Source organism: Salvelinus fontinalis, chromosome 41 (assembly GCF_029448725.1).
Source record: "Salvelinus fontinalis isolate EN_2023a chromosome 41, ASM2944872v1, whole genome shotgun sequence".
Taxonomy (NCBI): domain Eukaryota; kingdom Metazoa; phylum Chordata; class Actinopteri; order Salmoniformes; family Salmonidae; genus Salvelinus; species Salvelinus fontinalis.
In genome coordinates, this window is record NC_074705.1 from 24217390 (window position 1) to 24233511 (window position 16122).

General features: G+C 47.4%; 1 protein-coding gene across 6 annotated transcripts in view; it reads right to left on the reverse strand.

Moving 5' to 3' along the window:
- LOC129840375 (striated muscle preferentially expressed protein kinase-like) overlaps nucleotides 1–16122 on the reverse strand; it is a 62307-nt gene that overhangs the window by 3411 nt on the left and 42774 nt on the right. For 4 of the 6 annotated variants that reach the window (XM_055908201.1, XM_055908196.1, XM_055908198.1 and 1 more), the window contains 14 exons: nucleotides 15873–16073; nucleotides 13746–13803; nucleotides 12561–12638; nucleotides 11205–11377; nucleotides 11043–11069; nucleotides 10613–10765; nucleotides 10347–10458; nucleotides 7578–10224; nucleotides 6519–6662; nucleotides 6236–6352; nucleotides 5684–5851; nucleotides 2007–2129; nucleotides 1042–1206; nucleotides 169–871 (listed from right to left, as the gene is read on the reverse strand). In XM_055908201.1, coding sequence (XP_055764176.1) covers nucleotides 169–871; nucleotides 1042–1206; nucleotides 2007–2129; nucleotides 5684–5851; nucleotides 6236–6352; nucleotides 6519–6662; nucleotides 7578–10224; nucleotides 10347–10458; nucleotides 10613–10765; nucleotides 11043–11069; nucleotides 11205–11377; nucleotides 12561–12638; nucleotides 13746–13803; nucleotides 15873–16073 — 4869 coding nt within the window. The remainder of the gene's footprint in view (nucleotides 1–168; nucleotides 872–1041; nucleotides 1207–2006; nucleotides 2130–5683; nucleotides 5852–6235; nucleotides 6353–6518; nucleotides 6663–7577; nucleotides 10225–10346; nucleotides 10459–10612; nucleotides 10766–11042; nucleotides 11070–11204; nucleotides 11378–12560; nucleotides 12639–13745; nucleotides 13804–15872; nucleotides 16074–16122) is intronic. The other 2 variants (XM_055908197.1, XM_055908195.1) reach the window with 2 other exon arrangements.

Consider the following 16122-nt stretch of genomic DNA (forward strand, 5'->3'; position numbering starts at 1 on the left):
AGAGACAATACGGCAGTTTAGTCACTAAATAATGTGTGGTTAAACATGAAGCCAGTTTCCCTGACTGAAATGAACCATATAAGTAGTAGTAATAGCAATACTGTGTAGTGTAATAGTGTACTACTGTAGCTGTAGAAATATTGACCACATCTCTAACATCTCAGTCACCTGGCTTTCTCATCCAGGAAGGTGTAGGGCTTCTGTGGGACTCCCTGTCGTAGAGCTGTCTCACCCGGCTTGAGTGTGGTGCGGTCCCTGGGGGTCCCTCGAACAGGGGTGCCCCTCCCCTCCCCTATTGGGCTCAGACTGCTGACCTGGAGCACTTGGGGGGAGAAGGAGGGGACTGGGAGGGGGCTGGAGGCCAGACGGGCAGAGGCGGCAGGGGCGTAGGTAGGAACGGATGCCATGACGGGCTTGGTGGGGGTGGAAGGAGGTGTAACGAGAGGGAGAGGCGGAGAGATGGGTTGGGTTTGGGTCATGGGTGGGACCACGTTGACAGGACTCTGGGGTTTGGGGAGGACGAAGGGAGGAGGTTTGACTACAGACGGGGAGGGGAGAGTTGGAGAGGTGGTAGGAGTGACCGTCAGGGGTTCAGTTGGAGGAGTTGTGATGGCAGGGCTGGAGGGGGCCGAAGGTGTAGAGGGACAGAGAACTGCGGTGGGAGCAGGGAAGGGCGTAGGGGAGGTTAGAGAGGTCTGTGTAAGGGAGGGTGAAGAGGGAGAGACAGTGGACACCGTTTTACCAGGAGGTTGCATTACTGCTGGTTTGACCTTTGGGATAACAGTCACTAAGGTGGTAGCGGCTGGGGCCGGGTGGGGGGGAGGTGAGGAGATTGTCTTCACAATGGCCACCACTGGAGAGGACACGCCTACTGCAAAGCAAACACAGCTCTCTTCAATATCACATTATCACAACCATTTTGTGAAACAAATATGCAACAGTACAGAAAAAACGGCAGAACTTTCTTTACCACCTCTTTTGATCCAATTTAACACAATTTACAGAATTTGAACCCCCTGTCCAAAAGGTGTGTTTCAGCACCTGTTGAGTCCAGACAGACATTGTCCGATGTGTTGCTGTAGGGTCCCTGTCCAGCCTTGTTGACGCAGGCCACTCTGAACCTAAAGGCGCCCCCTGGTGGCAGGTCTGTGACGTTGTAGTAACAGTCAGCCACTCCAGTCGCTATGATCAGCCAGTTGGCATCACCTGAAAGGAGAAAGAAAAGAATGCTTCATTTATATGATTGCCAATTGCGTTACGTTATATCAATATGGTCAAATACACAAATTATATGCGTCACTTTGACTTTACACACCACTGTCATTTACACACCACTGTCATTTGTTGCAGTACTTATAATCCACACAAGGTGGAGATAGTGTTTCATGTTGATGATAAAACAGATGAAGGTTATGTTTACAATATCAGTTGTACACTAAGGTGGTGTGGAGCCATAATTATCTGTCATAGTCACAACGGATACAGAGGAATAACAGAATAACAAAAGAACATTCACATGGTAATGAGGAGATAGTGGGGCACAATCCAGTGAACAAACACAGACAACAACAATCATCCAAAGCCCAGCCTGGCAGTAACTGTGTGGTAATACAAGGTATGAAGCCATCCAATTCAATCAGTCCTGAAATCATATTAACATTCATGTCATTCCCACTTTGATACAATCCTAACGATGTAGGCTCTACAATGATTCACCGTATTATGAGACCATAATGACTTATAAAGCGTGATGAAATTGAGCTCATTAGCAGTCTATTTGCCCAGTGTTTGAGTTATTCACTGCACAGTAGTGTTTAAAGTGACAGCCAAAGGTGTTTCCTATCCAACCGTCAATAAGGATAATACATTTGGGTGAAGCGGGCTGTAAAATGAATAAAAAATGTATATTTGGCTTGAGTTCACTAGCCTGGAATCCAAATTGATATTCTCAGTGTCAATCGTGACATCAGTTTGGACTCCAGGCTAGGAGATGAATGTCAACCCACCTTCTGTCTTCCTCTCCAGAGAGTAGCTACAGGGGGGCTTGGTGTCGGCTGGTTTCCATAGCACCAGGGCTGTGTTGTTGTATGTCTGAGGAACCTCCGGGGTACCTGGCCTTTTGGGGACACCTGGAGGGGGTGACAGAGGGGAGGAGGGTGGGGTGGAGGGGAGGATGAAGGTTGGGTGGAGGGGAGGATGAAGGTTGGGTGGAGGGGAGGATGAAGGTGGGGTGGAGGGGAGAAAAAGGTGGGGTGGAGGGGAGATGAAGGTGGGGTGGAGGGAAGATGAAGGTGGGTGGAAGGGAGATGAAGGTGGGGTGGAGGGGAGATGAAGTTGGGGTGGGTGGGAGATGAAGGTGGGGTGGAGGGGAGATGAAGTTGGGGTGGAGGGGAGATGAAGTTGGGGTGGGGGGGAGATGAAGTTGGGGTGGAGGGGAGATGAAGGTGGGTGGAAGGGAGATGAAGGTGGGGTGGAGGGGAGATGAAGTTGGGGTGGGTGGGAGATGAAGGTGGGGTGGAGGGGAGATGAAGTTGGGGTGGAGGGGAGATGAAGTTGGGGTGGAGGGGAGATGAAGGTGGGGTGGAAGGGAGATGAAGGTGGGGTGGAGTGGAGATGAAGTTGGGTGGAGGGGAGATGAAGGTGGGTGGAAGGGAGATAAAGTTGGGGTGGAGGGGAGATGAAGGTGGGGTGGAGGGGAGATGAAGGTGGGGTGGAGGGGAGATGAAGTTGGGGTGGAGGGGAGATGAAGGTGGGTGGAAGGGAGATGAAGGTGGGGTGGAGGGGAGATGAAGGTGAGGTGGAGGGGAGGGGAGATGAAGGTGGGGTGTAGGGGAGGGGAGATGAAGGTGGGTGGAAGGGAGATGAAGGTGGGGTGGAGGGGAGATGAAGGTGGGGTGGAGGGGAGATGAAGGTGGGGTGGAGGGGAGATGGTGGGGTGGAGGGGAGGGGAGGGGAGATGAAGGTGGGGTGGAGGGGAGATGAATGTGGGGTGGAGGGGAGATGAAAGTGGGGTGGAGGGGAGGGGAGATGAAGGTGGGGTGGAGGGGAGGGGAGATGAAGGTGGGGTGGAGGGGAGATGAAGTTGGGGTGGGTGGGAGAAGAAGTTGGGGTGGAGGGGAGATGAAGGTGGGGTGGAGGGGAGATGAAGGTGGGGTGGAGGGGAGAGGAAGGTGGGGTGGAGGGGAGATGAAGGTGGGGTGTAGGGGAGATGAAGGTGGGGTGGAGGGGAGATGAAGGTGGGGTGGAGGGGAGATGAAGGTGGGGTGGAGGGGAGATGGTGGGGTGGAGGGGAGGGGAGGGGAGATGAAGGTGGGGTGGAGGGGAGATGAATGTGGGGTGGAGGGGAGATGAAGGTGGGGTGGAGGGGAGGGGAGATGAAGGTGGGGTGGAGGGGAGGGGAGATGAAGGTGGGGTGGAGGGGAGATGAAGTTGGGGTGGGTGGGAGAAGAAGTTGGGGTGGAGGGGAGATGAAGGTGGGGTGGAGGGGAGATGAAGGTGGGTGGAGGGGAGAGGAAGGTGGGGTGGAGGGGAGATGAAGGTGGGGTGTAGGGGAGATGAAGGTGGGTGGAGGGGAGATGAAGGTGGGGTGGAGGGGAGATGAAGGTGGGTGGAGGGGAGATGAAGTTGGGGTGGAGGGGAGATGAAGGTGGGGTGGAGGGGAGATGAAGGTGGGGTGTAGGGGAGATGAAGGTGGGGTGTAGGGGAGATGAAGGTGGGGTGGAGGGGAGGGGAGATGAAGGTGGGGTGGAGGGGAGGGGAGATGAAGGTGGGGTGGAGGGGAGATGAAGTTGGGGTGGGTTGGAGAAGAAGTTGGGGTTGAGGGGAGATGAAGGTGGGGTGGAGGGGAGATGAAGGTGGGGTGGAGGGGAGAGGAAGGTGGGTGGAGGGGAGATGAAGGTGGGGTGTAGGGGAGATGAAGTTGGGGTGGAGGGGAGATGAAGGTGGGGTGGAGGGGAGATGAAGGTGGGGTGGAGGGGAGATGAAGTTGGGGTGGAGGGGAGATGAAAGTGGGGTGGAGGGGAGATGAAGGTGGGGTGTAGGGGAGATGAAGGTGGGGTGTAGGAGAGATGAAGGTGGAGTGGAGGGGAGATGAAGGTGGGGTGGAGGGGAGAGGAAGGTGGGGTGGAGGGGAGATGAAGGTGGGGTGTAGGGGAGATGAAGTTGGGGTGTAGGGGAGATGAAGGTGGGGTGGAGGGGAGATGAAGGTGGGGTGTAGGGGAGAGGACAGTGTGGTGTAGGGGAGATGAAGGTGGGGTGGAGGAGAGATTAAGGTGGGGTGGAGGGGAGATGAAGGTGGGGTGTAGGGGAGATGAAGGTGGGGTGGAGGGGAGATGACAGTGTGGTGTAGGGGAGATGAAGGTGGGGTGGAAGAGAGATGAAGGTGGGGTGTAGGGGAGATGAAGTTGGGGTAGAGGGGAGATGAAGGATTAGGAGCAATAGGAAGTTAGAGGGAGATGTTGGGTATGGTGGATGGGGAAGTTTGAGTAAAAAAAGTTTTATTGTCACATAGTTTGATGGGTTAGGGTGTCACAGAGGGGGAGGTTTGGAGAAGGGGAGAGTTTGGATGGGGTGGGGTGTCACAGAGTGGAAGGATGGAGATAGCCGATGGAAAGAGGAGAAACCACAGAGGACAGAGAGATGGGTTTGAGCATTTTTTTAACGCAATCCATACACAGCACTAATAGCTTTTCACCCTGATATGATGATGCATTTTAATGAAGGCTGCCCACTGCTGAGACTGATCGAGCCAAGGCCTCAGACTTCAGACAAGATGAGCAGTCTGGGGAATCTCTCACCCAACAGATTGATGGCAAATGGAGACAGATAGCATCAGCAGACGGGATTAGCAATGCAGACGCCCAGACAGTGTTCCCAGAGCAATTCAATTTGAAGCTGTGAAAATCAAACTGAAATGTAGCGCATTGAGTCTGACACCTGAATAAGAGAGAGAGGCCATCAAGTGTCTGGAGTCACCTAGTTCTGTCACTTTGCTGATGGCTATTTGACATCTTTATTGATATTGTTATGTATAGCCTGCTGTCTGGAAAAATGTAAACCCCTCTCAAAGAAATAATATTAATTATAATCCACATAATAATTCACATTTCCTGTTGCTGCAGGATTCTTTTCCTGTTGTGAAAAACTGGGTCAAATTAAGATCCGGAATTTGTAGTAGCTAGATGGACTGTCTGAGTGACAGTTGATTATTTGATTCTAACACATTGGATTACAGCCTGGGAGCGCATCTTTCTATTTGTAATAAGCAGAACTCTCCTCTTGGAATGATTATAAAGAGGTTGTAAATTCAAGGCAAAAAGCCATTAGTTTAATCAGCCATAAACTACATTAATATTTATGCCCATGTCATTAATATGCATTGCATTCACACTCGAATACAAATCCTATTACCTAAACCTTTCAAGGTTCATCACATCGTAAAGATTCATAATAAATGTTTTTGCTTAGAATGAAGGGCAAATACCCCTTTCTCGATTCAGTGTAAATGTCATGTTTACACTAAAGGTTTTGTATGCAATTCAAATCCAATAGATTTGTCCAGGATATTAGAATATCACATGAAGATAACGGTTAAAAAAATATGTATTTTCCTGTTTCTCCACAAATCTAAATGATGGGATTATCGTTGATAACAACATTTTCTTGTAGATAACATGTTACTCACAGGCCAGGGACAGTGTGCAGGAGCTGGTGACGCTGGCTAAGGGGTTACTGGCCACACACTCATAGAGCCCTGCGTCCCTCCTGCTGGTCTTCATGATGGTAACGAGCTGCCTGCCATCTGGACAGGAGATCAGGTTCATCCTGTCGTCCATCTCCAGTGGTTTCTTATCTGTGGACAAGCAAACCCATCAACAATAATAATTACAGTGGCATCCTGTAAAGTAATGTCTTATTTTACAGTCCTATTTCAAAAGGTGTTTATCTAGTATTCGATGAGAAACTTTATGGAAATAATGAGCAATCTCTAACATCAACACAAGTTTAGGAAGTCGTGCTCACACACAGGGCACCATGTAAGTATGAGCTATGATGGGTTATGACAATCACAGGCAACAACCAACGAACAACCAACGAATACCAACGAACAACCAACAACCAACAACCAACCTTCACAGGCAACAACCAACGTTTCAGCAGCAGCTGCTACGGTAATGCTTTGTTAGACAGCGCTGTTGCAAAGAGTGTTGTGTCTGTCAGCTCTATGAGTTCTTACCTTTAGTCCAGCTGATTTGTGGGTGGGGGCTGCCAGCCGGGAGGCAGCTAAGAGTGACAGGGTCACCCTCCAATAAGACGTGGTCCCTCAGCTTGATGTGGAACACAGGAGGGAAGTCTGGGAAAAACAAGGGTGTGGCTTAATAATAATATTGAACATGAACACTGAGCATGAACTTAGAACGTAAAAGCAGTGTGCAGCTTTTCCATTTCATTGCCAAACTCCAACTCTGTATGCACATTCAACATAAAGGCAACTGGTTGCCGAATTTAGCAGACAGTACTAGAGGAAGTGCGGGAGTACTGCAGGCTGCCTGATGACCCCTCACCCTTGGCTGAGGGGAGGTCAGTCTGAGAGGGGGTCTTATCCTTCCTGCTCCTGCCCAGACCCCACCTGTCCCACCGCGACCGCCTGTCAGTCTCTGGAGCTGTGGAGAACAAGACATAATGGCAAACAGCTGAGACAGGCGAACCTGAGGAGGTGAGCTAATATCTCCAGTATCTATGCTGCAATAGTCTATGTGCCTGGGGGCTAGTGTCAGTCTGTCCTATCTGGTGTAATTCTCCTGTCTTATCTGGTGCCCTTTGATCTTAGGTGTGCTCTCTCTAATTCCCCCATATCTCACTCACTCACTCACTCACTCACTCACTCACTCACTCACTCACTCACCCCTCCCGTAGGACCTGAGACCTAGGACCATGCCTCAGAACTACCTGGCCTGATGACTCCTGGCTGTCCCCGTCCCCAGTCCACCTGGTTGTGCTGCTGATCCAGGACCTGCTATTTTGACCCTCTCTCTCTCCCACCACCTGCTGTCTCGACCTCTGAATGCTTGGCTATGAAAAGCCAACTGACATTTACTCCTGAGGTGCTGACCTGTTGCACCCTCTATAACCACGGTGATTATTATTTGACCCTGCTGGTGATCTTTGAACGTTTGAACATGTTGAAGAATGATCTGGCCTTAATAGCCATGTACTCTTACACTTTTAGAAAATAAATTGCTATCTAGAACCTAAAAGGGTTATTTGGCTGTCCCCATAGGAAAAGCTTTTGAAGAATCCTATTGGATTCCAGGTAGAACCCTTTCCCGAGAGGGTTTTACATGAAACCCAAAAGAGTGCGAATTGGAACCAAAAAGGGTTCTTCAAAGGCTTCTCCTATGGGGACAGCTGAAGAAACCTTTGGGAATCCTTTTTTCTGAGATTGTATAATCTACACCCGGCACAGCCAGAAGAGGACTGATGTAAAAAGGGCTTTATAAATAGATTTGATTGATATTTGATGGAAGTTGCCAATGCCATCTTAGCCAGCATAATATATCAAAATACATATTACTTACTGAGCGACTTTTGACTTTTTGACTTTTCAGAATTAAGGCTTGATGCAGACCCAATGGATTCCTTGGACACTTTGGATTCTTTGTTTGTCTGTTTGGCTAGCTGATTCTCTGGGATCCCCATCTCTTTGAGACCTCTTCCCTCGGACTGGGAATGTCGATGACGGGAAAACAGTGGAGTTTTCTTTCCCTCTGGCTTCTCTTCCTCCATCTCTTTCCTATCTTCTGACTGGCTTCGGACTTTCCCAGAAATTCCTGCCACCTTGTTCTCAAACTTCTTCCTCATCGCCAAGACGGGGGAATCGCTGACCTTCTTAAAATCCTTTTCTTCTGCATCTTTCTGACTTTTCTCTTCCTCCATGCGTCGTTTGGCCTCGTTCTCCTCCTTCCTTTCCTCTGACTTGCTCCTCAAACTGGCTGAGATACCCGCTACTTTGTTCTCGAACTTCCGCCGCATGGCGAAGACAGACGACTCCTCCATCTTTTTGCGTTCTCTCGCCTCCTGCTCTCTCCGAGCCTCTACATTGTCCAGCTCTGTTGTGTCCAGACTCTTACTGCGGCCTATGGCCCAGGACACCCTGCGCTTACTGGCCGCAGGCTCAGTCTCCTTTGACTTCTCCTCCTTTTTATCTATGGACGGGGTCCTCTTGGTGCGCATGGAGAACCGTCCAATGATGCCCAGGGACCCTGTGTCTCTCTCCACCTCCCTCAAGTCCTGGACGGATTTGGACTTCTCCTGCAATCCTTGGGGCACCATCTCCAGCGGCGCCCCCAGACGCCCCGGCCGGTATACCTCCTCACCCTCGCCTGTCTTACGGGGAAGGGTCGGGGACTTCTCTTCTGATTTGGTCCTGGTAAGTCTCCGAAGCCCACGGGTAAGGGATGACTCACGCTTCTTGAACCTGGATTCAAAGACTTCCTCCGAGTCGATGTCCTTAATATCTGTTCTGAGTGGCGTGGTAGGTTGGCGTGGGGTGGTGGGGTGGTCTGGGGCCGTAGACGAGCTAGTTGAGATGGTTGGGCTTGTTGGGCGTTCGGTGGCCACCTTGGCGAAGACGGCAGGGTGTTCAGGAAATGTGGGGCTAGGTGTAGATTGAGATCTCCGGCTGCTGTCAGGTTTTCCAAATGGTACTACAATAGTTTGCATCACGTTGGCATACGCAGACGTTTTTTCTGTAGGCGTAACCCCTGGAGAATCACAACCTTTTGCTTTCACCTCTTCTTTCTTTACCTCTATCTCCTGCTTTTCTTTCTGTTCATCTTCCTCAATATTCTCCTCCTCTATGACGATCACAGGAGCTAACACAGTAGGAGACCTGCCCTGGGAAATCTCCCTCTTCGACTCGTGTCTATCAACCCTCTCCTGTGCTTTGGTCCTTCTCTCCATCTCTTCATCTCTTTCAGAAGTCTCCTCAGACTTGCTCTTCTTCTTCTCCTCTGGCTCTTTCTCTTCCCTCGCTCCTTGGTCCTCTTTGACTGGGGTGGGCTGTATGGAGGAGGAGGGCCCATGAGAGTAAGGTCTGGAATCCAGCCTGGTGTGCTCCGTAATTGCTGATATGGAAGTGGCCTCCTGGAGGTCTTTCCCCTGTGCATTCCTCTCAATGCTCTGGGTCCTTTCAGCACTGTCTCTCCTCTCAGTGCTCTGGCTATATGTGCTAGTGGGGATCTCTAAGGGGGCTCCAAACTGCCGGTGTAGGGGCATGGGCTCCGAGTCTCCCTGACTGAAAGAGGAACTCTTCTGGAACATTTTGGTTTTGGATGTGTCCTCCACTGCACTTTCGGTAGAGGCTGCTCTGGCCAGCGACCGCTCTGGCGCCCCCACCCTGGATCTCCTCAAGTTTCGGTCCAGTGACGAGGTTCGCCTCTCGTCGTCCATTCCAAGGGTCTCCAGCAGAGGACCTCGCAGGCCGCTTTTGCTGTTGCCTCCCCTCAGCAGCCTCTGTCTCATCAGTTCCAGTTTGAGGGCATAGTCCTCCTGGCTCATCTTAGCCACCCCAGGGCTGGGGCTCCGATTTGGTAGCTCCATGGAAACTGCCTTTTTAAGGCTTTTTTTGCCGTTGTCTTCCTTGCCCTCCTCCACAGCCCCCTCCTCTGGCTCAATGTGGAGAAGCAGAGCCGAGTCAGCTGAACTGCCCCTCCTCATCGTCGCTCTCCGGGACTTCGTCTGAGTGTCATCCTCCTCCACACTCGAGCCCTTCTTCAGGGGGACTCTCTTTGTTTTCACTGCAGTCTTCTCCTCTTCTGAAGACCCACCATCTTCCTCGGTTGTTACCCTTTTTCTCGTTCCTCTGCTTCCTCCTAATTCCTTGGCCTCCTTTTTGGACACCACCTCCTCTATGGGCTGTTCCCTGTGCCGGGTTAACCACGCCCCTTCCACTGTCCCATTGGACCTGGAAGGTGGTCCTGTGACGTCCTCGTCACCTGGTATCTCGTTGAGGGAGACCCTAGAGCCGGAGAAGACCATAGATAGAGGCATGGGGATGAAGGGGAGTTCGTCCACATCTTCGTCTGAGTCAGAGGATGAGGAGGGTGGGGGCGATCCCTCTTTGAGGTGACGGGCCACAGCGATGGAGATGTGGTTGGACGAGTCATTGAGAAGCTCAGGGATGGAGCGCATCACCATCTTGGATTTGTAGCTGATGAGGGAACGCTGGGTAGAGATAGGGAAAAAGGGACGTGTTAAAGGAGTAATTTGGAAGGTACTTAGAGGGTTAGGGTTAGGGTTCATTGAAGTGCATTAATCAATGTACTACTAAATAATTAATGCCTTACCTGCCAACGTCTTCGAGATAAGACCTGCTTTAGGATCGCTGTGTTGATGCTCTTGTCTTTTAATGAAGTCTTGAACCAGGGGTGGCGAAGGCTCTCTGTAGCGTTAGGCCTCCTGAGAGTAAAACATCACATGGTGACGAATTAAACACTAAGTCCCAAACACTTATTTTCTGTTCTTATTTTGTGTTGAAATTGTTTGTATTCCTAATATAAGGGAATTCATTACAATCCATTTATACCAAGGCATTATTATCAATAACACTCACAGTCTGTCAGCCACCAGCAGTTTGATGACGAATCCCTTGGCCTCTCTACAGAGGTCAGAAAACATACTCTCCTCAAAAGCCACATTTTGGTTCCTGATGTTGAGGACGGTGCATCTGTCGTTCTCCCCAGCAAAAGGAGACACACCAGTCAGGCTAGAAGGGAAATATGTTATGTTAATAGTCTTTTACTGAGACTGTTTACTAGCTGTCAAATCCATTTTAAGTGGGTCAATTGAAGCCTGTGGCAATATGCAAACAATATGCAGGTGATATGCATTGGTGTTTTGCTTACTGAGGTTAAAGAGTGTGGCGAAAAATTACATTTCAAGATTGACAGAAATGCAATGCAAAAGGTGTATTGAATTCTAAGAATATCTTGACCAGACACATTTATCATGTTCTTAGTCCAACCAGAATCTTAACAACTCACCATAGGTAAGTGATAACCCCAATAGGCCTGTGAACAGAGAGAGGGAGATAAATTACTTTCAGAGGGCAAGATGAAGGAGAGAGGTAGAGAGCGATAAAATCATGATTAATCAGAAAATAGATTAAAGGAGTCTCCAGCCCCCTCTCCCGACCAGGTGCTCACCAGATGTCTGTTGCCTTGGAGACCGGCGTTTGGTTAACGATCTCCGGGGCAACAAATTCCGGAGTGCCATATTTGCAGTAGTGGACTTCATTGTTCTCCATCTTGACGGCATTGCCAAAGTCACAGATGCGGATCTTGTCACTGTGTCGGGCTGCCATGAGGATGTTCTCAGGCTGGGTGGGTTGGAGAAAAACAGGGAATTATTAAGAACATCAGCTAGGTTTCCGTCCAATTGGCAACAGAGTTCCATGCTAATATTCTAAAATACAAATAAAATGTACATTAGAGACTATCCTCTGTAATCTGGCCCTCAAACCATCATGGTCACCTAATAATCCCCAGTTTACAATTGGCTCATTCATCCCCCTCCTCTCCCCTGTAACTATTCCCCAGGTCGTTGCTGCAAATGAGAATGTGTTCTCAGTCAACTTACCTGGTAAAATAACGGTAAAATAAAAAATAAAAAATAAAATTTGATCTATGTAAAACTATGACTTGATTTGTGTAATGTTATTCATTTTAGTGTATATGTTTTGAGTGAGGAAAGTACATTGGTATCTGAGTAGTATGTATTCTGGGGTTTGAAATATTCTTTCCTTGTAATATTAAGTAAGTTGATAATTGCATAAGTTATCTGTTATACAGTGCCTTCAGAAATGATTCAGACCCCTTGACTTTTTCCACATTTTGTTACGTTACGGCCTTATTCTAAAATGGATTCAATTAAAAAAAAACTCTGCAATCTACACACAATACTCCATAATGACAAAGCAAAAAAAGGCTTTTAGAATTTGTAAAAATCAGATACCTTATGGAGAAAAGGTTCACCTTCCAACAGGACAACGACCCTAAGCACACAGCCAAGACAACGCAGGAGTGGCTTCAGGACAAGTCTATGAATGTCCTTGAGTGGCCCAGCCAGAGCCCGGACTTGAACCGATCGAACATCTCTGGAGAGACCTGCAAGTAGCTGTGCATCAACCCTCCCCATCCAACCTGGCAGACCTTGAGAGGATCTGCAGAAAGGACTGGGAGAAACTCCCCAAATACAGGTGTGCCAAGTTTGTATCTTGTAGCGTCATACCCAAGAAGACTCAAGGCTGTAATCGCTGCTAAGGTTTTTAATATTTAATACATTTGCAAAAATGTCTAGAAACCTGTTTTTGCTTCATCATTATGGGGTATTATGTGTAGATTGATGAGGGGCAATTTTTTAAAAATTCATTTTAGAATAAGGCTGTAATATAACAAAATGTGGAAAAAGTCGAGGGGTCTGAGTACTTTCCGAATGCACTGTATAATAGCTTGTGATTAAAGTACTGTATTTGTCCCTTGCACAGTGGGAATCTGATATACCTTGATGTCAAGATGAGCAATGTTTTTCTGGTGAAGGTAGCTGACCCCTTCAAGCACCTGCTGAATACTGGACCGGATCTGCAGCACAGAACATCTCCTTTACCACATTTGACATTCTATATTCTACATTCTATATTCTGTATTCTATATTTTCTACATTCTACATTCTATATTTTACATTCTATACTGAACAAAAATATAGACACAACATGTAAAGTGTTGGTCCCATGTTTCATGAGCTGAAATAAAACATCCCAGAAATCTTCCGTACTCACAAAAAGCATATTTCTCTCAAATGTTGTGCACATATTTGTTTACATCCCTGTTAGTGAGCATTTCTCCTTTGCCAAGATAATCCGTCCACCTGACAGGTGTGGCATATCAAGAAGCTGATTAAACCGCATGATCATTACACAGGTGCACCTTGTACCGCGGACAATAAAATGCCACTCTAAAATGTGCAGTTTTGTCACACAACGCCACAGATGTCTCATGTTTTGAGGGAGCGAGCAATTGGCATGCTGACTGCAGGACTGTCCAACAGAGCTTTTGACAGAGAATTTAATGTTAATTTCTCTACCATAAGTCGTCTCCAACGTCGTTTTAGAGAATTTGGCAGTACGTCCAACCGGCCTCACAACCGCAGACCAAGTGTAACCACGCTAGCCCAGGACCTCCACATCTGGCTTCTTCACCTGGGGATCATCTGAGACCAGCCACCCGGACAGCTGATGAAACTGATGAGTATTTCTGTCTGTAATAAAGCCATTTAGTGGGGGGAAAACTATATCTGTTTGACTGGGCCTGGCTCCCCAGTGGGTGGGCCTGGCTCCCAAGTGAGTGGGCCTATGAAATCCATAGATTAGGGCCTAATTTATTTATTTTGATTGACTGATTTCCTTATATGAACTGTAACTCAGTAAAATTGTTGAAATTGTCACATATTGTGTTCATATTTTTGTTCAGTATATATTCTATATTCTACATCCTATAATCTACAGTCTACATTCTATATTCTACATTCTACTTTCTGTTTTCTACATTCTTGTACGCTCAACATATTAAAAAAAAAGATTTAGCTGAATTTCGCTATCTTTTAGATAAAGATAATTGAGTCGTTCTTGGCTGATTTTTCCATGCAATCCAAAGCACACTCAAACATAAGGCCAACAGGCCAAGGCAAACCTCGGACTCCATGACAGTAGTCTTCTTGGTCAGTCGGTCCAGAAGTTCCTCATGGCATCTTCACACAGCAGTTAAGGAGATTAGAGGTATAGTGTGTAATTACCATAGAGATAGATAGAGGACTTTAGTGCCCAAAATCCCATTTTAGCATGGGCAGAGCCATTGAGGACTCACCATTTTTAAGTAATCAACTGGGTGGGACTTCCTATGGGTTAAGGAAGGATCACATGATTATATTTGTGTTATCAGAAGTGATCAGCCAATGAATTATACTTGTGAGCAAACAACACAGTACAGGCGGCATTATGCACCCTTTCAGTTTGTTCACCAACTCATAGACGTAGTAGAAGGTGGACTACTTCAAAATGGAGATGGCCTCAATGGCGTTGCACATGCTCTCACAGGCGCCATCGTGAGACAGATACAATGATGCAATGTCTATATAAGTCTATGGTGATAACCTTATCACTATAGTCCAAGTGGGAGGCAAATGACATTTTTTATAATAAATGAACCAAACTCCCACACATGGCGTCTCCTGGTAAGGAAACCAATCTGTGATGAGTCAGGAGAAAGTAGCGCTTCGGTTCAGTCATGCCTCCAGGGGAGAGGACATTGAGATGAATGTTATGCAGCAGTTCTCTCTCATCCATGCAGTGGGAAGAAGGTGGGAAGAAGGCTCTTGGCTCTGGTGTGTTCATGGAGAGGTTTTTATGCAAATACATTGGATCAATGTCATATTTTGATCCATATTGGATCTAGCTGTAAACAAAAATGAATATAATTTGAAAACAAACAATTCTAGGAACCACAATGTTGGTTTTTGGTTGAAACCTGGGCTAAATTGAGTACATTGATGGTTTTAGTTTTTGATGCAAACAGTATTACATAGATGAGATATGTTAGATTAACAGGGAAAGAACCTTGTCGCAACCAATACAATACTGTCTCAGAGGATATGTTACATTCAAATTGTTCATCTCTTGTAATATGGCTTCTTACATGCTGACCAGACCGCCCACGTTGCATGTGCAAGTGTTGCAAAATAAATGTACACATAAGTTATTCAATAATTTCATCCAAACTGCTCGCGCGAGTCTGTGAATCCAGGCGCTAAAATAGTTTTGTTTTAGATGCGTGACGTGCTGCAAGTCCCGCCTCTCTGTTTTTACAAGCATATACCCACATGGGTTATTGAAAGATGAACGGGTTCCACACTCCAGTCAAGTTGGTGGTGGTAATGCCAACCGCCATATAAAATCCACAGAAGAAGAAGAAGAAGAATGAATGAGGAGAGATGAATCAAAGAAAACTAAGTAAAACCTAACTAGGTTCCCTCTTTGTCTGTGGATTAATTGTTGGAGTAGAGAACACACGATTTTGAGTGACTCAAAATGGGTCAGAATTCTACAAAGATCCAGAAAAAAAGGACCATAAGCATTTCAGGTAAAATTAACCAATGTTTTCTAAATCCAGAGGTGCTACATAGCAAGACTTACGGGAACACTTGTGAAACAGACCAAACAGACTAGACCGGGGTTTGGTGTTTGAGAAGTGAAAAATGATTCTCAAAATCTAAAGGCACAAGCTAGATTGGAGCCAATGTCTTAAGGAGTTGAACATGTTATTTTTCCAATCTTGTCAAAGTGACAAACTGACAAAAACAACTTTATATCGACGGAATGCCTTTGATTTAACGTCCTGCGCATTCGCAGTTCGGCGCGAGACCCAATGACCTGTTTCTATGCATGAGCTTTGCTAGCCAACATCGCCATGACATCGCCTACAAGTGTGATCAGGGATTTCTATTGGAAAGCAGTTTTAGCCTATCTGAATACTGTACTGTCTTTGGTTTATCGCCCAGGACAAATTAGCTAGCAACAAATTAGCTAAATGTCCATGAATGTTTCATGTGTTTTGACATCTCCCCAAATGAATATAGTTGGTTCACAGTTGGTATTTTAACCTGCGTGTCGTGAAAGCGTCTGGTTGGGATAGACAAAAACAACATGCGCATGATGGCGCACGATGGCGTGCGTGGACACATGCGCAGAACCGGTTAGGTCATCATGTTATGGATTTTCTGACAACTGAAATGAATCAAAGAGTCAGTCAGTGAAAGGATACAGCTCAGTGATGATGACAACCATGTTCTTCTTCTCAAAGGCGTCATGGAAGTAGAGCATTTTCTCGTGGTTCAGCTCTGACAGAAGGTTCATCTCTCTCAGGGCCAAGGCCTTCCTCTTGGCCCTCGCAGACACGAACTTGGCCGCATACTCCACCTTCCCCTTTTTCTCAGACACCCTCTTCACATAGGAGAACGCCCCACTGGAAAACAGTTGCACAATGATGATATCATTGCAATAACTCTACGAGA